Source organism: Myotis nattereri, assembly GCF_964212035.1.
Source record: "Myotis nattereri genome assembly, chromosome: 5".
Classification (NCBI taxonomy): Eukaryota; Metazoa; Chordata; class Mammalia; order Chiroptera; family Vespertilionidae; genus Myotis; species Myotis nattereri.
The window spans coordinates 10,771,720-10,797,468 of NC_138080.1; the positions used below are offsets into that span (position 1 = coordinate 10,771,720).

Here is a 25,749-nt window from a genome sequence, read left to right on the forward strand (position 1 = left end):
GACACGCGAACTCATTTTTTCGGTTGATTTTTCTTTGTTAAATGGCATTTAAATATATAAAATCTCAAAAATATAAATCTTTGTTTTACTATGGTTGCAAATATCAAAAAATTTCTATGTGACACGGCACCAGAGTTAAGTTGGGGTTTTTCAAAATGCTGACACGCTGAGCTCAAAAGGTTCGCCATCACTGCTGTAGAGCAAAGTGCTTAACACAGTGCTGAGCACCAACCTCCACTCTTACCTTCACCATGAACCAATCACTTTCATCTTTGGCTTCTCATTAGAATCACCAGGGAAGCTTCTAAAAGATGATCACTACCCAAGCCATATCGCAGAGCAATGAAATTGGAATGGGAGTGGAGTGGAGCAGGAGTGGGGTGGCTTCAGTAGGATTCCAACACGCACAGGTTGAGAGCTGATGCTTGAAGTGCAGGTGTGGAGCCCCAGAGAGCAGGATTTCTCATGGTTATACAGAGGAATCCCAGGCACCTGGTGGAAGACCCTCACTTCCCAAAGCAGTCTCTAAGTTACTGTTTCTCTAATAGGGTCCACAAGTCATGCAGGTAATGGTGCAGCTCCCTAGAAGCCTTCAGAGTCCGGGGACCCGGGATGTCAGGCAGGCATGGGAATCTATGCTTCTCAGCTCCTTACAGATGATTCTCCTCCTCATAGAGACAGTGAGCCTGCTAGACTCAGTGCCATCAAGGCCTATTTGCCCTTCAGGATGATGGAAGACCAGCCCCAAGTGAGAGAATTCTGAGGTCTGGCTGGAGGAGCAGGGATGCTCAGTGTCAGAGCTTGGGTAGGGCAAGGATCCTACATAGGGTGCTTAGGGCTTGAGAAGAACAGGGCCTGCCTGGACTTTGGGCTGGGGATGAGGGCCACCAGAGTCCTGGAGGGGAGATGTGGTGGACAGGGGAGGGGGGCAGAAGATGAGGGAAAGAAAGAGAAGAGGGAGAAGGGACAGGGATAAAGCATAAATAAACCTTGGGTCTGAGGTCAAAGGATGTCCCAGAGTTCAGCACTCCTCCCATCTCTCACTTCCCATGTTGTAGGAAAAGGGCCACCAACAGGCCCAGTGCTTCTGAGTTCTGGCTTTCTTTTTTTGTTTGTTAATTCTCACCAGAGAATACTTTTTTTCCATTGATCCTTCAGAGACAGTGGAAGGGAGCAGGGGGAGAAACAGAGAGAAACATCAATGTGAGAGACACATTGATTAGCTGCCTCCCACACGAGCCTAGACCAGGCTGAGGAACAAGCCTGCAACCCAGGTATGTGCTCCTGACTGGAAGCAAACTCAAGATCTTTCAGTACTTGGGCTGACACTCTAACCACTGAGCCAAGCCAGCTTGGGCTCAGCTCTGGTTTTCAGATTTGCCATGGCCCTAGCATTGCTCTCCCTCCAGGAAGGTTAAATGTCAGATGTTCAAATACCAAGTCTGGCTGATTCAGTGCATCTGGGTGGGGCCAGAGGCTGGGGTCCGTGCCCAACCCTCTCTTCCTTGACACCATGTTCTTCTGCTGGTCAGGATCCAGTACTCCAAAAGCCACTGCCTGTAGAAAAGCAAGCCTACTTGCCTCCTCATGGAGCACTCTTCATGCCCTGTCAGACTACCTTGGGCAAGTGCTTTTCCATTTCCAAACATACTTCCTCTCTCTTTGGGCAAGGGTTAAAACTAATAGATAATTACAGAGCATTTCATCTTCTATTTGCAGACAAGAGCAGCCAGATTTATTTTAATCCCCTAGTGTTTCTCAAATTGACCTGGAGTCCATGGCTGAGGTAGGTGAGCGCCCTGTGGACGAGGCCTTCCCTGCAACATCAGAGTGCAGGAGCAGTCAAGTCCTCCTTAAAACTTCCATGGGGGCTCAAAGGAAGACTTCACTAAAGGAGAGACTGGGTCTTGGGGAGATGAGTGAACTAAGGAGGCAATAAATAAACAACAAATGCCCCCAAAGAAAGAAAGCAGTCAAAGGATAAGAAAGGTATTTTATAAGAGTACAAACAGCCAGTAAGTATAGGAAAACAGATAAATTTTCCTAGAAATGCAAATTAACACCAGGATTAGATGCCATTCTTCACTTAGGCTGGCTGGCAAAGATGAGAAACCCTGCCACATCAGGGGGTGGAAGGGCTGGTGGGGGAAGGGAGTGTAAACTGGAGGGCAAGCTGGCAATATGGGTCAAGGGGTTTTAGAAAGTACAGTAATCCTCCCTTATCCTCAGGGTATTACCTCCAAGACCCCCAGTGGATGCTGGAAACCCAGCACAGCACTGAACCCTACATATATTATGTTTCTTTTTATACATACATACCCTTCACTTAAAGGAAGCATTTACGGCTCCTTTTTGGCATGTCCGAGCTGCCAGCATCACTACTCTTATGCTTTAGGACCATTATGAAGTAAAATAGGGTCAACTGAACACAAGCACTGAGATACCACAACAGCTGATCTGATAACCGCCACGGCTACTAAGTCACTCACTGGCAAGGAGCACATGTGTCGTGGAGATGCTAGACAAAGGAATGTCACATTCCCGGTGGGACACAGGGGGATAAGAGATTTCATCACGCTACTCAGGACAATGTGCAATCTGAAACTTATTATTTCCAAAATTTTCCATTTAATATTTTTGGACAGTGGTTGACCATGGGTAACTGAAACCATGGAAAGCAAAACCACAGACAAGGGGGACGACTATATACACTATCCCATCTGTTGGTTCACTTCTAAAAAGACTTCCTATGGAAATAACCAGAGAGCAAAGATTTGTGCCAGGATATTTATCTCAGTGAGGTTAATAGAGAAAAACAGCTACAGTAACCTGTTGTATAAACTCAGAACCTCCATACAGCAGAATACTATGTAACCATTATGATGAGGAGATAGCTATGTTCAATGGCAGAGAAAAATCTCCACAAATTCAGAAGAAAAGTTTCCACATAGTTTGGGTGGTGCAAGCCCATTTTGTAAAAGAACACAATTGCTTACAACAAGGAATAAAGAAATAAGTCTAGAACAGTGGTTTTCAACCTTCCTAATGCCGCAACCCTTTAATATAGTTCCTCATGTTGTCGTGACCCCCAACCATAAAATTATTTTCGTTGCTACTTCATAACTGTAATTTTGCTACTGTTATGAATTGTATTGTAAATATCTGATATGCAGGATGTATTTTCATTGTTACAAATTGAACATAATTAAAGCATAGTGATTAATCACAAAAACAATATGCAATTTTATATGTTTTCTGATGGTCTTAGGCAACCCCTGTGAAAGGGTCGTTCGACCCCCAAAGGGGTCGTGACCCACAGGTTGAGAAGGACATGAATCACTATTGTGAGATTATGGGTAATTTAAACTTTTCTTATCTCACGTGAAATCTTTTTCTATAAGGAACAAAGATTATTTTGCATTAAAGAGAAAAAAAGTGATCAGGCTGACTAGATATGTAAGAACATTCCTGCTGAGGGAACAGTGTGAAATCACACTGTGCAATTTATGAAATCACAAGTGTGCAATTGTGGGCATGTCTAGGGAATGACAAGTAGCTCATTCCAATCCGAGAGGAAAGTGTGTGTGGGGTGCAGTGGCTGGGATGAGGGGAGAGGTCCCCGGGAGACTTGTGAGCTGCAGGCAGGGGTAAGGGCTTTATCCTGACCAGAGGTGCACAGCAATAAGACAGAAGCTGAGCAAAACTGAACTAGAGGCTGAAGACCAAGTGGCCAGTATGACAAACAGTCCAGGAGGATAGAGGCTGGTTCCTGGTCCCCCATGGACCATATGGCATCTGCAGAAGGACCAAACACCAGAATAGAGAGCAGGGCAGGGCTGCACAGTAAGGCTAGCTGGTGACTGTGGATGGAACAAGCAACAACAAATGCATGTCCCCATGTGGGGCTGGAGCCTGGCTGGCCAGAAATATTTTGAATATTGAGGTCACCAAGTGAAACATTCTTGGATCCCAGTGACCACCCCGTCCCTCATTCCTCCTGTCATCAGGGCCTGGCCCATGGTCAGCACTCAATAAATATTTGCAGGGTGAATGAATGTCCATGCTGATACGCATTCTCCTCCAATCTCCAGACCCTTTTATTTATTCATTCCTTCAACAGACTATGACTACCTCCAGGGATACAGAGATGAATAGGGTCCCTGCTTCCAAGAACTATATGGACCTAATAGACAATAAAGTTCCAACTTCAGTGTAGTGTGGAAACCCATGTTGCAGGTCTGCCCCGATGTTACGGGAACCCAGAAGTGAGGCATCTAAAACTGACCGGGTTGGGCCAGGGAAAGCATCCTAAAGGAAATGGGAGGGGTTTTAAAGAAACTGAGTGACAGAGTAAGATATGGAGTGTTAAAGAGATTCCTTTGCTGCAGTGGGAATGGTCTGGAGGGAGCATGGGTGACCAGTTAAGAGGCAAGAGCACTAATGTAGGCAGAGGATGATGTGGCCTGGTCTAGTATGAAGGCAGGGGAGATGGAAGAAAAGAGATGGAAGCATCCAAAGGGAAAAGTCAGGGATACATGTCAAAGGTCATGTTTATATTTCTGAGCAGAGCCAATGAGTGGACAGTGGTGCCATCGGTTACAATGGGTGGTGCACTTTCCTTGGCTTGCAGGAAAGTCAAGTTCAATTTGAAAAACACTGAATTTGAGCAGTTGAGGGGTCTGAAGCTTAGAGGAGCTTTGTGAAAGAGAAGTGGCAAACTAAAGGGGGAGCTAAGCTGCAGGTGCATCCACTTACCACCATACAGACTTATAAAGAAGAGGCTTGGGAGTAACCCTGAGGACTGCTGAAGTTAGTAGCTCAGAAGGGGCTGCAAGGGAGGCAGAGCAAGGCCTCAGGGTTGGAAGAGAACCAGGGTGGTGGTTCACAGAAGCCAAGGGAAGAGGCTTCTAGAAGGAAGAGGAGACAGTAATTCGCTGTGTCTGTGAACAGGAGAAGAACAATAGCTAGAATAGTGGTTTTCAATTGTAAGTGATTCTACCCCCTCCGAAATATTTGGCAATGCCTGGGGACATTTTTTTGGTTATCACAATTCTGAAACTGCCACTGGTATCTAGTGGGTGAAGATCAGGGATGCTGTTCAACATCCTACAACACACAGGATGCCCCACCCCAAGAATTATCCAGTCCCCAATAGTGATAGTGCTCAAGTTGAGAAAACCTGAGCTACAGGAAGTTGGCGAATTTTAGCAAGGATTTTTTTTTTACTCCTCACCCAAGGATATGTTTTTCATTGATTCTAGAGAGGCAGGCAGGGGGAGAGGGAGAGAAACATTGATTGGTTGCTTCCTATTCATCCCAACCAGGGATCAAACCTGCAACCTGGGTATGTGTCCTGTCTGGGAATTGAACCTGTGACCCTTTATGGGACACACTCTAACCCAGCGGTTGCCAACCTTTCAGATCTCACGGACCACCAATGGCGACTGCTGCTCTAACCAACTGAGCCACACTGGCCAGGGCTAGCAAGGATTTTTTAAAAGAGCAGAGACTGCTGGCCGGTGTGGCTCAGTGATTAAGCGTCAACCCATGAACCAGATCACGGTTCCATTCCCAGTCAGGGCATGTGCCTGGGTTGTGGGCTCAATCCCCAGTAGGGGGAGTACAGGAGGCAGGCGATCAATGATTCTCTCTCATCATTGATGTTTCTAACTCTCTCCCTCTCCCATCCTCTCTGAAATCAATAAAAATATATTTTAAAAATAAATTAATTAATTAAAAATACTTTGAGTTCCAAGCCCTCCTCTGACAAACCAATTCCTTATACGGGTCAGCCAGCCTCTCCAGGAGTTATCCAGTCATGGGCATCGTCCCATCTCTCGCAAATGCTGAGAGTTGACAATGGGTACATGTGGTTCAATATCTTACTCTACTGTTATGAAAAAAAAAATTTTTTAAGTCCTCACCCAAGGACATGCTTAGAGAGAGGAAGGGGAAGGGGGAGAAGGAGAAACATTGATGTATCAGAGAATACATCGATTGGTTGCCTTCCATAAATGCCCTCTCTGGGGAGATTGAACCTGCAACCCAGGTATGTGCCCTAAGAATCAAACCAGTAACTTTTTGGTGCACAGGAGGACGCTCAACCAACTGAGCCACTTTGGCTAGGCTACTGTCATGTAAATTTAAATATTATTGTATTCTATAATAAAAATACTGTTTTACTTTAAAAAATATATTTTTTTATTAAAACTTAGAGAAAAGGGGAGAGAAAGAGAAAGTGGAACATCGATCAGCTGCCTCCTGTACGCTCCACTTTGGGGATTGAGCCCACAACCTGGGTATTGAACCAGCACCCTTTTGGTGCATGGGACAATGTCCAATCAACTGAACCACACTGGCCAGGGCTGTTTTACTTTAAAATTAATTTCAGTGTAGGGAATCATACATGGTCCCACAACCCAGGTGGCAGCCAAAGCCATCCTGGGAAGACTGTCCATTCCTCAGCTCACCAGAGCAGAGAGGAGGAAGGGGAGGGGGAGGAGAAGAAGGATGAAGAGGAGGAAGAAGAGAGGGGAAAGGAGAAAGAGGAAAAGGTGGGGGAGAAAGATATGGAGGATGAGGAAGAGAGGAGGAGAAGAGGAAGGAGGGAGAAGAAGAGGAAGAAGAAGAGGACAAAGAGGGGGAGAGCTCTCTAAAACAGTGTTCTTCCCTGGGGAGAAAAGAATCCTAGTACCTGGTCTTTCCATATTTTTCTCCAGAGTCCTTGAAACCATGCTCTCAGAATGACAACCTTACCAGGTACTACTGGGCCTTCCTCAAACCCTTATGAGGTAGGTAACATCAGGAGGTAGGCACCACCATACCCATATTATGAATGGAGACACTGAGGCTTACAAGTCATACTTTGAGGGAGTGGAGAGCAGGGCTTTGAACCAGCCAACCAACCTCACATACAGCCTGTTGAACCACTGCCATGCTCCCATTCCCACACAGAGGTCAAGTTCAGTGTGTTTCAGATGTTCAGGTTGATGGAGTGACAACAGTCAAGGTCACCCAAACCTAATGAGGAGCCACTCATTGGGGACTCAGTGGGCCTGACCCACTGAGTGGGAGCCTGGGAAGATGAATGGGCCTGCCTAGAGCAGGGCGCTGGTCAGAGTCCCTTCCATAGTTGAGCCCACAGCAGGCCAGGCTGTCCTTCTTTGGCACCTTCCAGCTCTTAAGAGCAGACCTAGTTTCTGGTGTCTCCTCATTTTTCCTCCCCTTCCACCATCTTATTTTGGACATGCTCTCTGTCTAATGTTGATTTTTACCTCTTTTGGGAACATATATCCAATCTTATACCACGGCGGTGGCAGAGTAGAGTCTGAGATAAAAATGAAACTTTAAAAGTATCATTGCAAGGCTGCAGCTCTTCTACACTGAGGAATGCTGCAGAGTCACAGGTAAAAAAGACAGTGCTTAACAGGACAACCAAAAGCACTCCCTCTACAAAAACGTCTTGGTTTCTTTACCTGCAACTTTATCCCGAATAAGTTTTGCAGACTCGACTTCACCAATACTGCTGAACAGACTTCGCAACTCATCCTGGGTCATGTTCTGAGGGAGGTAGTTGACTATTAAATTTGTTCTCCCGATGTCATCCCTGCAGTCTTCGGCCATGTGGTCTTCATAACCATTAGACATTGTATTTTTTAAAAATCTGCAGGGGAAAAAAAAAAATCAAGTAAATTCCTAATGTTCATATTGCAGAATGTGAAACAAAACTAATGACTGCATTAGCACTTAGTTTTCTCTTCAACATATGTTCACACAAAAACCTGCACATGGATGTTTACAGCAGCCCCCAAACTGGGAGAAACCACGGTGTCCTTCAGTAGGTAAATGGAGAAAAAAACATCTACACAAGGGAGTATTATTCAGGAATAAAAAGAAATGAGCTATGAAGCCATAGAGACATGGAGGAACCTTAAATGCACACCGCTAAGTGAAAGAAAACAGCTTGAAAGGCTACATATTATATGATTCCAATTATACAACACTGTGGAAAAGGTAAAACAATGGAGACAATAAAAAGATGAGAGGTTGCTGGAATTTTGAGAGAGGGATGAATAGATGAAGCACAGAGGATTTTTTAGGGCAGTGAAGCTATTCTGTGTGATACTATAATGGTGGATACATGTCTTTCCACATTTGTCCAAACCCATGGAATGTACACCACCAAGAGGGAACCCTGAAGCAACTACGGGCTTCAGATAATATGTATCAGTAATGGTTCATACTAATGTGAGATGCTAATAATGGGGGAAACTTTGTGTTCGAGGAGAGGTATATGGAAACTCACTTTGTACTTTCTTTGCAATCTTTCTGTAAACCTAAAACTACTCTAAAAAAGTCTGTTAAAACAAAACAATTCCAAGTTCAACCATTTCTACTTACTAAGAGGGCTTCAAAAAAGACACATACAATTTCAGCACCATCATTTAAGTTCCATATACAATGTGCAACATTAGTCCAATCTCCCAGCATTTCTTTTACTTATTTGCAAATGTTCTGTTCCCTGCTCTTTATAAAGTAGTTTGGCATCAAAAGCCAAAAAAAGAGATTAGAACGTTAGACTTCATAAGGTTCAAAACTTTGCATGCCAAAAGGCATCAGAAACAGACAAGCAGGAGACTGGGAGAAAATACAGCTGACCGTAACACAGAATTGAAAGCATGCAGGCTTTGGAATGCCTTTAATGGACCCACATAGTTCCAATCTGCTGTTCATAGGTCAACTGCACTTTTTTAAAAATATATTTTATTGATTTTTTACAGAGAGGAAGGGAGAGGGATAGAGAGTTAGAAATATCGATGGGAGAGAAACGTTGATCAGCTGCCTCCTACACACCCCTTACTGGGGATGTGCCCACAACCAAGGTACATGCCCTTGACTGGAATTGAACCTGGGACCCTTCAGTCCGCAGGCCGACACTCTATCCACTGAGACAAACCGGTCAGGGCCAACTGCATTTTTATAAGGTAGATTAAAAAAAAAAAAGAATATATACATATTTATTGATTTCAGAGAGGGAGGGAGAGGGAGAGATAGAAACATCAACGATGAGAAAGAATCATTGATTGGCTGCCTCCTGCACGCCACCTACTGGGGATCAAGCCTGCAACCCAGGCATGTGCCCTTGGCTGGAATCGAACCTGGGACCCTTTAGTCTGCAGGCTTAAGCTTTATCTACTGAGCCAAACCAGCTAGGGCTATAAGGTGGATTTTTGATTACATAGGGCAGGGATCCTCAAACTTTTAAAACAGGGGGCCAGTTCACTGTCCCTCAGACCGGTAGAGGGCCGGACTATAGTTTAAAAAAAAACCTATGAACAAATTCCTATGCACACTGCACATATCTTATTTTGAAGTAAAAAAACAAAACGGGAACAAATACAACATTTGTATCTGCATGTGGCCTGCGGGCCGTAGTTTGAGGACCCCTAACATAGGGTATCAGCACCTTTAATCCCCATGTTGTTCAAGGGTCAACTGTATTTGCTACCTATTATATTACTTAGATTGGTGGTTCTCACCTGGGTGCTTCTGCCCCCAGGGGATATTGGGCAATGTCTGGAGACAATTTTGATTATCACAACTGGGGGGTGGGGTGTGTGTGTGCACGTGCCACTGGCATTTAGTGGGCAGAGGCCAGGGATGCTGCTGAACATTCCACAAGGCACAGGACAGTCCCTACCAAGATCTATCCAGCCCCCAAATGTCAATACTGCCGTGGCTGAGAAAAGTCCATTTAGAACATCTACAAATTAATTAAAAAAAAAATATATATATATATATATCACTAACAGACAAGTGATCAAAGGATATTCACTGCAACTAATAGATGCCAGCAATTCAAATGGCTAGGAAACTATGGAAAGAAGCTCAAGTTCGAGAATAATGAAGGAGATGTGAAATAAGAGATGCTACCTTTTGCTTGTTAGAGGGAATAAATCCAGTTTAAAGATAAAGGGGAAATACCCTTATAGACTGTTGATATGAGTGTGACATGGTACCACCTTTTTAAAGGATAACTTGGTAGTGCCTACCAAGATTTTTTATGTGAATACTACCCTCCAACTCAGAACTGTAGGAGTCTGTTCTAGGGAAATAAACACACATGTGTAGGGAAACATGCATAAGAACACATAACCCCCTGGCTGGTAAAAGTAAAACACTGAATATAATTTAAATATGCATTATTGGGGAATGGTTAGATAATACCAACATTCAGTAAAAAGCACAGGACCACCAGCATTAACAGGTTTAATTATGAAAAACTCCACAAACCCGTTAAACTGTCTGTGAGCAGGAGACTTTGAGATCATTAGCTCAAAAGCAAACAAAAACATCTGCTGAAACCTGAACCAAAGTGCAAGGGTAAACTCTAAGAAATTAAAATGCACTCTGAAAAAAAATTTTTTTTTTAAAGATAAAGATAAAAAACACACTGAAGTTTGCTCCAAATGGGATTGTAATATTTTTCTTCTTTCCTCTTTTTTCTTTATCACTCCCTCTCTTCACTCTTGTTTTGTGTTAGGCATCTACTTTTCTGCCTTCTCCTTCAGCCTGCCTTCATGGATGAACAATAATTACTCATTCTCATTATCCAGAGAGGTGTGGTGTATTTTCTACCCCTGGTAAAAGTTAACTTTCTAAAACAGTGGTCGGCAAACTATGACCTGGGGGCCAAATTTGACCCACTGCCTGTTTTTATAAATAAAGTTTTATTGGCACACAGCTACTCTAATTTGTTTATGTATTGTCTGGGCTGCTTTTGCCCTATAGTTACGTAGTTGAGTAATTGTGACAAAGCTGAAAATATTTACCATCTGGCTCTCTTTACAGAAAAAGTGTGCTGACCTCTATTCCAAAATGTAAAAACAGAACATTTCTAGGAGAAAATCTTTGTGACATTGGATGAGGCAAAGATTTCTTAGACACCACACCAAAAGCCCAATCCATATAGAAGAAATTGATAAACTGGATTGAAACTGGAAATTGATAAACTGGAAATTGAAACTGGATACTACCAAATGTTAAAACTTTTGCTCTGTGAAAAGACGCTGCTAGGAAAATTACAATCCATAGGCTGGAAGAAAATATTTGCAAATCACATATTTGCAAAAGTACTTGTATCTAGAACATGTATTTTTTAAAACTGTCCAAACTTAACAACCCAATTTAAAAAATGGCAAGAGAAGATATATGGATGGCAAATAAACATGTGAAAAGATGCTCAATGTCATTAATTAGGGAAATGCAAATTAAAACCTCTCTGCATTTAGGGTGAGAATCAAGATACTATTACCCATTTAGAAAGGCTAAAACAAAATAAAACAAAAGCAAACTATCCCTGAAACTAATATAATATTGTATGTCAACTATCCTATCTAATAATAAAGAGAAACATGGTAATTGGCGTACGACCGCTACCCTTCCCATTGGCTAATCAGGGCAATATGCAAATTAACTGCCAGCCAAGATGGCGGCCGGCAGCCAGGCAGCTTGAAACTAACATGAGGCTTGCTTGCTTCAGTGACGGAGGACTCCAACGTTTCCTGCCTGCCACTGCAGGCCTCTGAGCTTCAAGCAACTATGTAAGAAACATAGAAGCTAAACAAAACCCCAGAAACCTGCCGGGCTTCAGCCAGCAGGATCGCAACATTGTAAGCAAAGGCCAGAAACCTACTTTCAGCCCCGGAGGCCTAAGAGCTGGAGCCAAGCCTCAAAGCTAAAGCTGGCCCAGAATAAAAAAAAGAAAGAAAGAAAAAAATGAGCGGTTGGGAGCTTCAGTCACCCCCAGCCTGAAAACAGCCTTCAGCTCCTCATCCAGACTGGCCAGGCACCCCAGTGGGGACCCCCACCCTGAAGGGTGTGTGACCAGCTGCAAACAGCCATCATCCCCTCACTCAGGCTGGCCAGGCACCCCAGTGGGGACCCCCACCCTGATCCAGGACACCCTTCAGGGCAAACCAGCCGGCCCCACCTGTGCACCAGGCCTCTACCCTATATAGTAAAAGGGTAATATGCCTCCCAGCACCGGGATCAGCGTGACAGGGGGCAGCGCCCAAACGCCCTGATCGCCCTGTGGCTCTGTGTGTGACAGGGTGCGGCGCCCCAACCCCCTGATCGGCCCTGCTCTGTGTGTGACAGGGTGCGGTGCCCCAACCCCCCCCCCCCCCCCACCACGGGCCCTGCTCTGTGTGTGATGGGGTAGAGCCATAACCTCCCCATCGGCCCTGCCCTGAGTGTGAGAGTGGCGGCACCCCAACCCCCTGATTGGCCCTGCTCTGTGGGTGATAGAGGGCGGCGCCCCAACCCCCTGATGGGCCCTGCTCTGTGCGTGACAGGGGGCTGCACCCTAACCCCGTGATTGGCCCTGCTCTGTGCGTGACAGGGTACAGAGCCCCAACCCCCCTGATGGGCCCTGCTCTGTGAGTGACAGGGGGAAATGCCCCAATCCCCTGATTGGCCCTGCTCTGTGCATGACAGGGGGTGGCGCCGCAACCTCCCCATCGACCCTGCCTTGAGTGTGACAGGGGATGGTGCTCCAACCCCCCAATCGGCCCTACCCTGAGCATGACTGAGGGTGGCATCACAACTTCCCGATCACCCTGCTCTGTGCATGACAGGCGGCGGTGCCCCAACTCACCAATCGATCCTGCTCTGAGCCCAACCAGGGGCTTCACCTAGGGACTGGGCCTGCCCTCTGCCACCCGGGAGCAGGCCTAAGCCAGCAGGTCGTTATCTCCCGAGGGGTCCCAGACTGCGAGAGGGCACAGGCCAGGCTGAGGGACCCCCCTCACCCCCGAGTGCACAAATTTTTGTGCATCAGGCCTCTAGTATTTTAATAAAACACACACACACAAAAGCAAGCAAACAACAAAACAGACAATATCAACTTCTGGTGAAGATGTGGAGAAGCCAAAACTTTCATACATTGCTGGTGGAAATGTAAAAATGCTACAGCCACTTTGGAAAACAGACTAGCAGTTCCTATTCCTAGTCTTCATACAAGAGAAATGAAAGTGATCTATATATATATAAAAAGCCAATGACTGGACCGCTGGAATGACCAGAATGACCAGTCGGTTGCTATGATGCCCACTGTGGCCAGCGAACCGCCAGGATCCGGGGTTGGGGCTTCCGGCCAACCTCCCAAGGCCCCTCCCCCGCTGGCCCTACCTCTGATCCCACCTCACCCCAATAGGGGGTAGGGCCAGCTGGCCAACCTCATGCAGCCCCTTCCCCTGACCAGCCCCCCACCATCCTGATCAGCCTGCAGCCCCTCCCACCCTGGCCCGCTCCTGATGGCCCCGCCACCCCAATAGGGGGTGGGGCCAGCCAACCTCCTGCAGTCCCTCCTCCTGGCCGCCCTGCCCCCAATGGGCCCCTACCGCCCCAATAGGGGACAGGGCCAGCTGGCCAACCTCCTGCAGCCCCTCCTCCCACCTGGCCCCACCCCCGATGGGCCCCCACCACCCTGATCGGCCTGCAGCCCCTTCCCACAGCCAGCCTCCCCACTCCCATCAGGGGCAGGGCCGGTTGGCCAACCATCCATGGCCCCTCCTTGAGGCTGCTGGCCCCCAATCGCCCCCCCCCCCGCCCCAATCAGGAGCAGGGCCCACTGGCCAACCTCCCGCCATATCCTCCTCCTGACAGGCCCAGCATCGATCCGCCCCGATTTGGGCTGGTCTGGCTGGACCCTACCCGTGCATGAATTTGTGCACTGGGCCTCTAGTGTACATATAAAAACCTATACACAAGTGTTTATAGCAGCTTTATTCATAACCACCAAAAACTGGAACCCAGCCAAAACCGGTTTGGCTCAGTGGATGGAGCGTCGGCCTGCGGACTGAAGGGTCCCGGGTTCGATTCCGGTCAAGGGCATGTACCTGGGTTGCGGGCACATCCCCAGTGGGAGATGTGCAGGAGGCAGCTGATCGATGTTTCTAACTCTCTATCTCTCTCCCTTCCTCTCTGTGAAAAATCAATAAAATATATTTAAAAAAAAAAAAACCACAAAAAAAACCAACAAAAAAAACCCAAAAAACTGGAACCCAAATGTCCTTCAAGCTGTTAGTGGATAAACTACCACACAATGGAATACTGCTCAGCAATAAAAAGGTGCTACTAATTCATGTAACTTGTATGTATCTCAAAAACATTTTGCTGAGTGTTTTTGCTGTACGATTTTGAGACACGTACATGATTTCATTCTGGAAAAGGCAAAATCAGGGTGTTAGATCAGTGGCTGCCAGGGGCAGAAAGCAGAAGAAGAGTTGACTACACAGGGGGAACACTGAGGAATAAGTATTTTTGATCCACAGTTGGAAATCCACGTATACGTAGGGCCCACTTTAGTTACACGAGGATTTGATTGCACAAGTGGTTGGTACACCTGACCCCCTCATTGTCAACTGTGTTTTTGTTTCTTGGATGACGGAACTTTTTAAAAAATATATTTTATTGATTTTTTTATAGAGAGGAAGGGAGAGGGATAGAGAGTTACAAACATCGATGAGAGAGACACATCGATCAGCTGCCTCCTGCACATACCATTGGGGTTGTGCCCACAACCAAGGTACATGCCCTTGACCAGAATTGAACCTGGGACCCTTCAGCTCGCAGGCCGATGCTTTATCCTCTGAGCCAAACCGGTCAGGGCAAGATGACGGAACTTTTGATATCTTGATCATGGTGGTAGTCACTTGACTCTCCATTTGTCAAAACTCAAAAAACTACACCAAAGAGAGTGAATTAAAAATAAAATTTCAAGGTTTAAAAAGTGCATCTTCTGCCCTGCTTGGTTTGGCTTAGTAGATAGAGAGTTGGCCTGTGGACTGAAGGGTCCTTGGTTCGATTTCAGTCAAGGGCACATGCCCGGGTTGCAGGCTCGATCCCCAGTAGGGGGCATGCAGGAGGCAGCCAATCAATGTTTCTCTCTCATCATGGATGTTTCTATCTTGCTCCCCTCTCCCTTCCCCTCTGAAATAGATTAAAAATAAATAAATAAATAAATAAATAAATATGTAAATCCCCACTGTGTGTGTTTTATTAAAATATAAATAAATATATATAAATAAATTTATATATAAATATATAAAAATGAAATATATATAAATTTATATATAAATATATAAAAATGAAACATATATATATATATATATATATATATATATATATATGTATAAAAGCGCACTCTGCTTTGCAGCCCTGTTCCCCAGCATGCTAGCTCTTTCTGATGCCCAGTTGGGACTGAGCAGCTCCCACCAGGCCCAGTTCTTGGTCAATTGGCAACAAGGTAGACACTAAAATCCCAAGAGTACAATTCAGGGGTGGGCAAACTTTTGACTCGAGGGCCACAATGGGTTCTTAAACTGGACCGGAGGGCCGGAACTAAAGCATGGATGGAGTGTTTGTGTGAACTAATATAAATTCAAAGTAAACATCATTACATAAAAGGGAATGGTCTTCTATTTTTTTAGTTTTATTCATTTCAAACGAGCCGGATCCGGCCCGCGGGCCATAGTTTGCCCGCGGCTGGCACAATTCCTTGGTGCTTTGTGGCCACTCCATCCTGCTCTCTGGGTCCCTTCCCCTAACCTGTTCCAAACCAGCTTCTGTCCCCACAATCTCCAACCACAACCGGCCTTCATTTCAACCTGACAATCAATGACTTCCAAGTTGTGACCATCTCTGGCTGTCTCAGCTCACCTGACCCTGTCTCTTCTCACTTAGTGTGTCTCTCCATGCAGATGTCCTGGAGACCCCTCCAAGTCAGCACGTTCAGCCTCACCAAGCTAGCCCTTCCCCTCCATGGTGTCAACACTCACCGAGGCTCAGAGATTTCATTGCTTGTGGTCAGGCATCACACTGTTACAAAGTGGCAGAGTCAGGTCTCAAGCTTGTCACAGAGCAAGGATGAAACATAAGGCCCTTCATCTTGGGGCTGGCCTGTGGCTCCAGTCCTTACTTCCCTCATTAGCTTCTCCCCCAGGATATCACAGACCTTCATAGCCCCATGTCTCTATCATAGCTGCTCCCTTTGCGGACTGTATACCTCTCCATCATCTCCTCATTTATCTTTAAAAAAAATCCCCCAGGACAATAGGTTGCTCTTGTTCTGTGCCCATATACCACTGGTGTAAACCTTTATCACTGCATGAATCACTCTGACTTATATTGTTTTTCACTTATATCACTGGTGAAAGTCTTGGGGGCCAGGCTACATCACTATCACCTAAGGATCGCCAAGCAAACCCAGGGTACTTAGCAAACTATAGGTCCATCACACAGGTACACACAGTAGCAGAGGTGGGACAGACACTGGGTCTCAATTCACCCAGGAATCATGTACATTTGGTGCATTCTTTTATATTAAAGAAGGGCAGCTGGCAATTGTCCTGAAAGCTTGTTAACACATTCAGTATCTTTTTTAGGATTATCAATAAGTACTGTCCTATCCCACAGCATCAAAGTCAATTGCAAGGAACAAAAAATAGATTTTGAGTTTATCAAAATGACTTCTGCTGATTTAAAAACATTTCCATAAACTGAATGTATCCAGAAGATGTTCTCTTGAGATGATCTGAGGGTTTTCAGCCCCACTGAGTACTTTAAACAGTCTTGGTTGTCTGTGTGACTTCAGCAATGTTGTTCACATCAGTAGTATACCTACTGCATGTATAAGGGAGAGATATGTATAGAAATGACATCAAAATATACATAGGTGGTACATACATAAAGCAGTAAGACTGGTTTCTGCTGGGCACCCCTTAGAATCTGTCTCATTTTATGGTTACAGAACAGACTTTCTAAGCTACTTAAGAAAACTAGAGCGGAAACCAGTTTGGCTCAGTGGATACAGCGTCGGCCTGTGGACTGAAGGGTCCCAGGTTCGATTCCGGTCGGGGGCATGTACCTGGGTTGCGGGCATATCCCCAGTGGGAGATGTGCAGGAGGCAGCTGATCGATGTTTCTCTCTCATCGATGTTTCTGGCTTTCTATCTCTCTCCCTTCCTCTCTGTAAAAAATCAATAAATATATATATATATATATATATATATAAAAGAAGAAAACTAGAACAATCAAATATATCTGCAGGCTCAATCTCGATACTTCATATATCATGTAGAGAGACCTGGAATCAATTATTCCTGCTGTAAAATTCGGAGTTCTTCAGGGTAAAAGTCTTAGGAATATAAGATCCCCCAGGAAATACTCTGGTGCCAGAAAAGGAAAAAAAACCCCCAAAACCCTGAATGTATCTCCTGACCCAATTAAAACTGGTATGCGAGATAAAGGCTTAAGTGGACACAGTACATGTTTTCTTACTCTACTCTTCCCACAGCTCATAGAGGGGAAAGTCGCCTGGCTGGGGTGGCACCAGCTAAGTCATGGCAAATCTGTATCTGCCAGGCTGAGATGCCTGGGACATAAGCAGATCAGGTGCAACGCTAACCTTCAAGTTCAGGCCATTACCAGGCCACCTCAGTACTGCAAAAGCCTCTTGACCAGTCAATCCATCCTTATCTCTTCCCTAGAAAAGCAATATTCCAAGATCACCTCGACTGTGCCTCTATCACCAGACCTTGGCATGCTTTTCCAGATTTATCTCCAAGCTCGCCTTCTGAACCTCTGCCTGCCCAAACCAGTCCACTTGGGCTTCTGAACCTCCTTGTACTCTCCTTTCTTATTCACTCAGTCCTCTGGCTGCACTTGGAAACTCCTGCCAACAACTCTCTAATCACAAGTCACAGTTTGGACACCAATGCTTTCATCAAAACCTAAAACCAAAAAAAGGCAATCATTTCTTTCCACACTTTCTCAATACTGTCATGACGTGCTGCTTCAACTTTTCGTTGTTGAATTTCACACACTCTACTTTCCCTAGCTCAGGTTGTTAAGTTGTTGTTGTTCTGTGTGTTTTTTTTAAAATATATTTTTATTTCACAGAGTGAGGGAGAAGGAGAGATAGGAACACCGATAAGAGAGAATTATTGATCGGCTGCCTCCTGCACACTCGCTTCTGGGGATCGAGCCCACAACCTGAGCACGTGCCCTTGACTGGAATTGAAGCTGGACCCTTCAGTCCACAGGCTGATGCTCTATCCACTGAGCCAAACTGGGCAGGGCAGGTTCTAAGTTTCTTGAGGAGGCAAATTCTTCCACTTCTCCCCATTCCCTGTGACATTGGACAGTTATGCTTCATGTTTTCAGGCTATAAAAGTGTGATCATGAACTTGGCCAATATACCAGTACATGGAGGCTCTCTAGGTTGAGTGGGGATGGACAATGATCATCTAAGTGAATCCCCCCAACACCTAGGAACAAAGAGACTGCTTTCTGCTACCTTTGTTTCACTGTCTGTGTACCCATGCACACACACGCATTCTACCTGAGTGATTGGCTTTCCCTTTGATGTCCACATTCTAAACAGCTACTCCCACTTTCTCTCTTTTCCTCTGTTCATCTACTGGTCACTCAGGCAGAGACCCGGAATCATTCATCTCTTGCTCATGTCCCACATCTAAATACCCACTGAGTTCTGTATCTTTTAGCTCCTAATCACATCTCAAACCCACCCCCTCTTGTTTACCTATTACTACATTCCAGGGTCATATTACTACATTCCAGGGTCATATTCCCAATTTTCCTTATCGAAGGGAAAGGAATCACTTTCTCACTGGGTTGCTGACCTTCAGCATTATCCCCCTCCAACTCTTCCACCTCTGTACAGATCTGACTCCCTTACTTTGTAGACTAAAACTGCCTAATAGCCACGCTGGCGGCTACAGGACAACACCCAAAGCCTCTGCACACCAGCCACGTGAGTTCTTTGGCCACTACTCACTTCACCTTTCTTGCCCCTGAAGTACCAGACCCCATGTGGTTCCCTGAAGAAACCTAAATGTTTCCACCTCTGTACCCTTGCCAATACTGTTCCTGCATCCTGCAAAGACCTTCCCCAGATCTTTACCTGGATAATTCCTCCCCAGCACAAATTTACCTTCTTCAGGAAACACTCTGTCATTGGTTACAGTGTCCTCTTTGGTGCTTTCACAGCAACCATTTACAACCATCAATGCACTAGCCAGAGTGGGCCAAACGATCTACGCACAGGATATAACCACCACTGCTTCCCCAGAGCCTTGCTCAGTCCCTGGGACACAGCAGGGAGAGTTGGTTAAAGGAGGGAAGCAAGACTCAATTCCCTTCCTAGGCTGGCTTCCTCCCATCTTTCCCTGACCCAAAGCCAGAGGTCGGCCTGGCTGCTTCATATTGCCACCTAGGGGAGAAGACAGTAACTGCACCTCTCACCATTCACCATTTACTGGTAATTTGATTCAATATATTGAATGGATAGGGAGGACACAAACTAGGAACAGTTGATTCTGGCAGGCAGTCAGAGGCTTCAAGTGGTGAATGAGCTCTGGTCTGGGCCACACAGCAAGAGGAGAACAGCATTCCAGGCAGTGGGGCAACAGGCAGAGAGAGGGTTGGAGTTTGTGCAGGTGAAATCACAAAGGAAGGGTTAGAATATGCAAGATCTGGAATCCCAAACTTTAGCGTTTAAGCCACCTAAAGAGGTTTAAAAAATTAATTTGTTTTTTTTTTATCTGCCCAAAGACTTTAAATCAGGAGTGACATGATCAGATCTGTGTTTACGACAACTTTTTTTTTTAAATCCTCACCCAAGGATATTTTTCCATTGATTTTTAGAGAGAGTGGAAAAGGGAAAGACAGACAGAAATATCAATGTGAGAGAAACACAATGATTGGTTGTCTCCTGCATGAGCCCTGACCAGGGCCTGGGCTGGGGAGGAGCCTGTAACTGAGGTATGTGCCCTTGACCAGAATTGAACCCAAGACTCCACTGAGCCATACCGACTAGGGCTGTTTACGACAACTCTTGCTAGAGTGAGGAAAAAGGATAAAAAATGGGAGGCAGCCCTGGCCGGCATGGCTCAGTGGTTAGAGCATCAATCTGCGTGCCAAAGGGTCTCAGATTTGATTCCCAATCAAGGGCATGTACCTGGGTTGCATCCCTGGCCCCAGTTGGGACAGGTGCTGGAGGCAACTAATCAGTGTGTCTCTTTCACATCGATGTTTCTCTGTTTTTCTCTCTCCCTTCTTCCACTCTCTAAAAATCAATGGAAAAAATATCCTTGGGTGAGGATTAACAAACAAACAAAATGGGAGGCAGGGATTAAGGGAAGCAACAAAGCAAGCATTAGGAAGATGCTATTTTCATAATTCTGCCCCGTCAAAACCAGTGTTTCAACATAAACATTTATGTCCACATTTTGAGATGTTCATATATTTCAGGATCTTGAAGTTGCAGAGTTTTATAATAGATCTCAGCATATGGCTTTGCACACAGAGATGCTAAATGGCAACTGAATGGAATTCCTCAGGGGGTCTCTTGGACTTTTGAAATGATAAGAGCAGTAGAACCCTGTGGTTAAGAGCAATAAGGACTCTGAGTAAGAGGGTCTGAGTTCAAATCCTGCTCCAGCCACTTTATGGTGTGATGCTGGTCATATCAAGTGACCCATCGAAGCCTCAGTTTCTTTGTCCTTAAAATTAACATTGTAGCCCTAGCCAGTTTGGCTCAGTGGATAGAACATCGGCCTGCGGATCAAAGGGTCCCAGATTCTATTCCAGTTAAGAGCATGTACCTCGGTTGCATGCTCCTCTCCTGCCTGGGCCCTGGTTGGGGGCACGTTCAGGAGGCAACCAATCAGTGTGTTTCTCTCACATAGACATTTCTCTCTGTCTTTCCCTCTCTCTTCCACTCTCTCTAAAAATAAATGGAAAAATATCCTCGGGTGAGGACTAAAAATAATGAAACAAACAAATAAATAAAATAAAATGAACACTGTAACAGTACCTACCTCAAGGGCTAGAGATAAATGTCTGTTAAGTGTCAAGCATAAAATAAATCCTCAATAAAAACTGTTGACACTTTATAACATCAGTTATTCAGTGCCGGCCATTCACAGGCCATGCACAATGCTAGGGGCTTCCCACACTCTTAAGTCTGCACAGCAATATTGCTGTCAATCCTAGTTTACACATAAGAAAATTTAAGGCCCCCCCACAGATGAGTTTGTTGAAGGTCTTTGGGGCCTTAGATCTCAAGGTGTCAGAGATAGGGCTGGAGGAATCTTTAGTGTAAGATTATTTAGTCCAGTGGCGGCTCTCACACGTGAGTGAGTGAATGAGTGAGTGTGTGAGTCTGTGTGTGTGTGTGTGTGTGTGTGTGTGTGTGTGTGTGTGAGTGAGAGAGAGAGAGAGAGAGAGAGAGAGAGACAGATTTTTGGCAATGTGAGACATTTTTTATATTCACAAGGGGGGGGTGTCCGCATCTAGTGGGTAGAGGCCAGGAATGCTATTCAACATTCTACAATGCACAGGACAGCCGAAACCAAGAATGATCAGGCCCAAAATGTTAGTAATGCCAAGGCTGAGAACCCTTCTCCTGTGTCATCATCCTCCCCACCTTCCCACTTCTGGAGCACTGGCCATCTGGATCCCACATGGACACTTTGGGTAAAGGGGTTCTACTCTCGCCCCTGCGGCAGCGCGAGCAGTTCTTCCCCACCTGCTGTGCACAGAGTAGGTTTTAAATGAGCCTCGCAGAAAGGACTCCAAAAAAGAAAGGAAGAGTATCCATCCCCCATTGTTCAACTGCCTGCAGTTTGTCTTTTCAACACACACACACACACACACACACACACACACACACACACACACACTTTACAAATCCAAATGTCCCCCGCCCCCTAAAGAGCCTTGTTAGAGATGGCGTTCAAAAAACATACACTTTTCTAGGGCTCCCATTCGTACTGAAGGGTTTGCACACTTCTCAAAGGACCTCAGGTTAGCCGCGGTCATCTGACAACGACCACAAAAGAACCTGCGGGATTTCCAGGGACGGAGCCCGTGGGCCGTAACCTCTGGGTGCTGAAGGCGCTGACCCCACTACCTCGCCTCTGGCTTCGATCTCCTGCCCCCGGATCCCTGGCTTCCAAGACTGCCCAGGCCCGAGTCGTGGAGCCCGCCCGGCAGGCGCGTGCCCACGCTGGGTCCCCTTCGCCCGCTCCTCGCGGCGGCCGAGGAATCCGGTCCGGGGCCTGTCGCCCGCGCCCTCACCGGCCAGCACCCGCCCGCCAGCCGCGGACGCGCGCGTCTTCGACCGGCTCTGCGCGGCCTGGGCCTCGGCCGGTGCAGGCCTGCGGACGCCCGCGGCCCGGCGAGGCGAGCTCTGGCCTGCCGCGGCCTACCTAGTCCAGCACCACCGAAGGCCCCAGCCTCACCTGGACACGGGCGGGCGGGCCCAGGGCTGCTCCGAGGTGGGCGAGGGGCGGCGGCGCGGCGCTAACGGCTCCGCTCGGCCTCGCTAGCGGTGGCGGCGGCACCGGCAGCGGCTACGGCGACGGAGGCGGCGGCAGCTCCTCCTCGGCGCGCACGACTCGCTCCGGCCCGCGGCCCGGACACGCCCCCTCGGCGCGCGCACCCATTGGCCGGCGTTCGCCACGGCGCGCTACTCATTGGCCAGCGTGGCTGTCGCGGCGTCCTGAGGCGCGCGGTGGAGGAGGGATTTCCGTCTGGCGCTGCCTACGAAGGGCTAGATGGCAGGTGAGACCCGGGTGGCCAGCGATGGCTGCGGTGTGGTCCAGGTGGTGTCCGGATCACCGAGGCCAACTGAAGGCGGCGGTGGAAGAGCCACGCACCTTGTGGAGCGCATGTTGTGTGCCCGCCCCTGTCTGTCATGTCCCCGGCGTCCACCGCCCTATGAGGTAGGAACGGTCAGCGCGTCTGGGCTGTGGGGACAGAACCCGTGTTCGAATCCTGGCCCCGACGTTTCCGCACTACGCGCGGTTGGACAAGGCCTGATGTCATCATCTCGATGGGCCTCAGTTTCCTTATCTGGTGTGGTGTGGAGGCGGGACATGGACGTGTCAGCATTTCAACAGTGTTGACTATTATAGCTCTTGGGTTCCCATTAGCTCAGCCCAACATTCATTCATTAAAATGTTATTGAGCATCTACTATATGCCAGGCACTGAATAGACAAAAATATCTGCCCTTACTGGGCTCACATTTTAGACCAGCGCTTTCCAGTAGAAATAAATGTAAGCAAGTTACAAATGTTGGCCACATGCATAATTTAAATTTTCTAGTAGCCATGTTAAAGGGAAAAAGTAAAATGAAACAAGTGATGTTAATTTTAATAATGTGTTTTATTTAACCCAATTTATGTCCAAAATGTTATTTTTAACGTGTAACCGATATAAAAAGTTATGATGCCTGGCCACTGTGGTTCAGTGGTTAGAGCGTCAGCCTGCCCACCAAAGGATCGGGGGTTCGATTCCTGGTCAAGGGCACGTACCTGGGGTTGCAGGTTCATCCCCCGCCTCAGTCCGGGCGCATGCAGGAGGCCACCAATTGATGTGTCTTCTCTCGCATTGATTATTTCTTTCTCTCCCTCTTTCTTTTCTTCCCTTCTCTCTCTAAAAATGAATGGAAAAAATATTCTCAGGTAAGGATTAAAAAAAAGGTTATGAGATCTTTTACTTTTTTTCCCCTTCACACATTCTTTGAACACTCACAGCCCATTTACAGTTGGATTGGCTACTTTTTAAAGGCTCAACAGCCACATGTTGCCAGTGCTACTGTGTTTGACCTTGCAGTGCTATATAGGGGAGGCAGAAAAGAAATCAAGGGGGTTCCACATCAAGTGGTGAAAAGTGGTAAAGAGAAAAATAAATTGGGGAAGGGCAGGGGAAATGTGGGGGTAGCAATTTGAAAGATGGTGGTCAGGATGGTTGAGAAGATGGCATTTGCACAAGGACTGGAAGGAGTTGAAAAGACTGAACAAAGAACTATGGTATTTATTGTTTAGTGCAGTGTTGGTCCAGTAGAACTTTCTATGCTGATGGGGATGTGTTTTATCAGCACGAATTTAGTAGCTACTAGCTCCATGTGGTTTTTGGGCATTTGACATGTAGCTGGTTACAAATTTTTGCCCTGACTGATTTGGCTCAGTGGACAGAGCATTGGCCTGCAGACTAAAAGGTCCCAGGTCCAATTCCAGTTAAGGGCATGTTAAAAAAAAAAAAAAAGAACTGAATTTTTAATATATTTAATTTTTACTTAATTGAAATTTAAATAATCACAATAGGGCCAATGGCTTCCATAGCAGATGACATAGATTTATGAGAATGGTGGTAAGTGCTCTGAATTGAGAATGTACTGTGTGCTAAATGCTTTTGCAGGTTCTCCCGTATAATTCTTGAAACATCTCTGTGAGAAGGGAGCAATGATCATTGTCACCATGAAGAATGAAGTCCTTCATTTATTCATCTATACTTTATTGTTGGTATTAATAAACTATCTTTTAGAACAGTTTTAGATTTATGGAACTATTACAAAGAAAGTACAGAGCTACCATTTTCCCCACACCCAGTTTCCCCTATTACATCTCTTATTAGTATGATACATTTGTTATAACTAATGAACCAAAATTGATACAGCATTATCAACCAAAGTTCATAGTTAATTTAATTTCCTTTGTTTTTACATAATATTCTTTTTCTCTTCCAGAATCCCATCCAGGATATCATATTACATTTAGTTATTTTCCCCTCTTTCATCTTTCTCTTTTTAAAAAAAATACTTGACATATAACATTATATTAGTTTTAGCTGTGCAACATAATGATTTGATATATCTACATATTGCTAAATAGTCACCACAATGAATTTAACTAACATACTAACATCCATCACCACACCTAGTTCTTGTGATGAGAATTTTAAAAAATTTTATCTTTATTAAAGTATTATAGATGTCCCATTTTTCCCTCATTGACCCTTCCTTCTTCCCCATTCCCATCCCCTCCCCAGGCCTTTACCCTACTATTGTCTGTGTCCATGGCTTATGCATATCTACTAGTACAGTGGTCGGCAAACTAATTAGTCAACAGAGCCAAATATCAACAGTACAACAATTGACATTTCTTTTGAGAGCCAAATTTTTTAAACTTAAACTATATAGGTAGGTACATTGTTATTAACTTAATTAGGGTACTCCTAAGGCTTAGGAAGAGCCACATTCAAGGGGCCAAAGAGCCACATGTGGCTCGCGAGCCGCAGTTTGCCGACCACGGTACTAGTCTACACTAATAAAAGAGAAACATGGTAATTGGTGTACGACCGCTACCCTTTTCATCGGCTAATCAGCGAGATATGCAAATTAACTGTCAGCCAAGATGGTGGCCGGCAGCCAGGCAGCTTGAAACTAACATGAGGCTTGCTTGCTTCAGTGACGGAGGACTCCAACGTTCCCTGCCTGCCTCTGCAGGCCTCTGAGCCTGCAGTTTAAGAAACTCTGTAACAAATACCACCGGACTTCAGCCAGCAGATTCGCAACATTGTAAGCAAAGGCCAGAAACCTACTTTCAGCCCCTGAGGCCTAAGAGCTGGAGCCAAGCCTCAAAGCTAAAGCTGGCCCAGAATAAAAAAAAAAAAAAAGAAAGAAAAAAAGGAGCGGTTGGGAGCTTCAGTCACCCCCAGCCTGAAAACAGCCTTCAGCTCCTCATCCAGACTGGCCAGGCACCCCAGTGGGGACCCCCACCCTGAAGGGTGTGTGACCAGCTGCAAACAGCCATCATCCCCTCACTCAGGCTGGCCAGGCACCCCAGTGGGGACCCCCACCCTGATCCAGGACACC

The 25,749-nt window shown here is 46.1% G+C and overlaps 1 protein-coding gene and 1 long non-coding RNA gene across 2 annotated transcripts in view; one reads left to right on the forward strand and one right to left on the reverse strand.

The window, feature by feature from the left end:
• ELAVL1 (ELAV like RNA binding protein 1) overlaps positions 1–22,499 on the reverse strand; it is a 40,073-nt gene extending 17,574 nt beyond the window's left edge. Inside the window, exons 1-2 of the mRNA XM_081093307.1 lie at positions 22,332–22,499; positions 7,476–7,663 (exon numbers count right to left, since the gene is read on the reverse strand). Coding sequence (XP_080949433.1) covers positions 7,476–7,647 — 172 coding nt within the window. The 5' untranslated portion in view covers positions 7,648–7,663; positions 22,332–22,499. The remainder of the gene's footprint in view (positions 1–7,475; positions 7,664–22,331) is intronic.
• A 142-nt stretch (positions 22,500–22,641) lies between these two features.
• LOC308519687 lies at positions 22,642–24,423 on the forward strand. Its single transcript, XR_013996026.1, has 2 exons — positions 22,642–22,814; positions 24,294–24,423. It is a non-coding gene; the product is annotated as an uncharacterized lncRNA (long non-coding RNA).
• Positions 24,424–25,749: the final 1,326 nt, after the last annotated feature.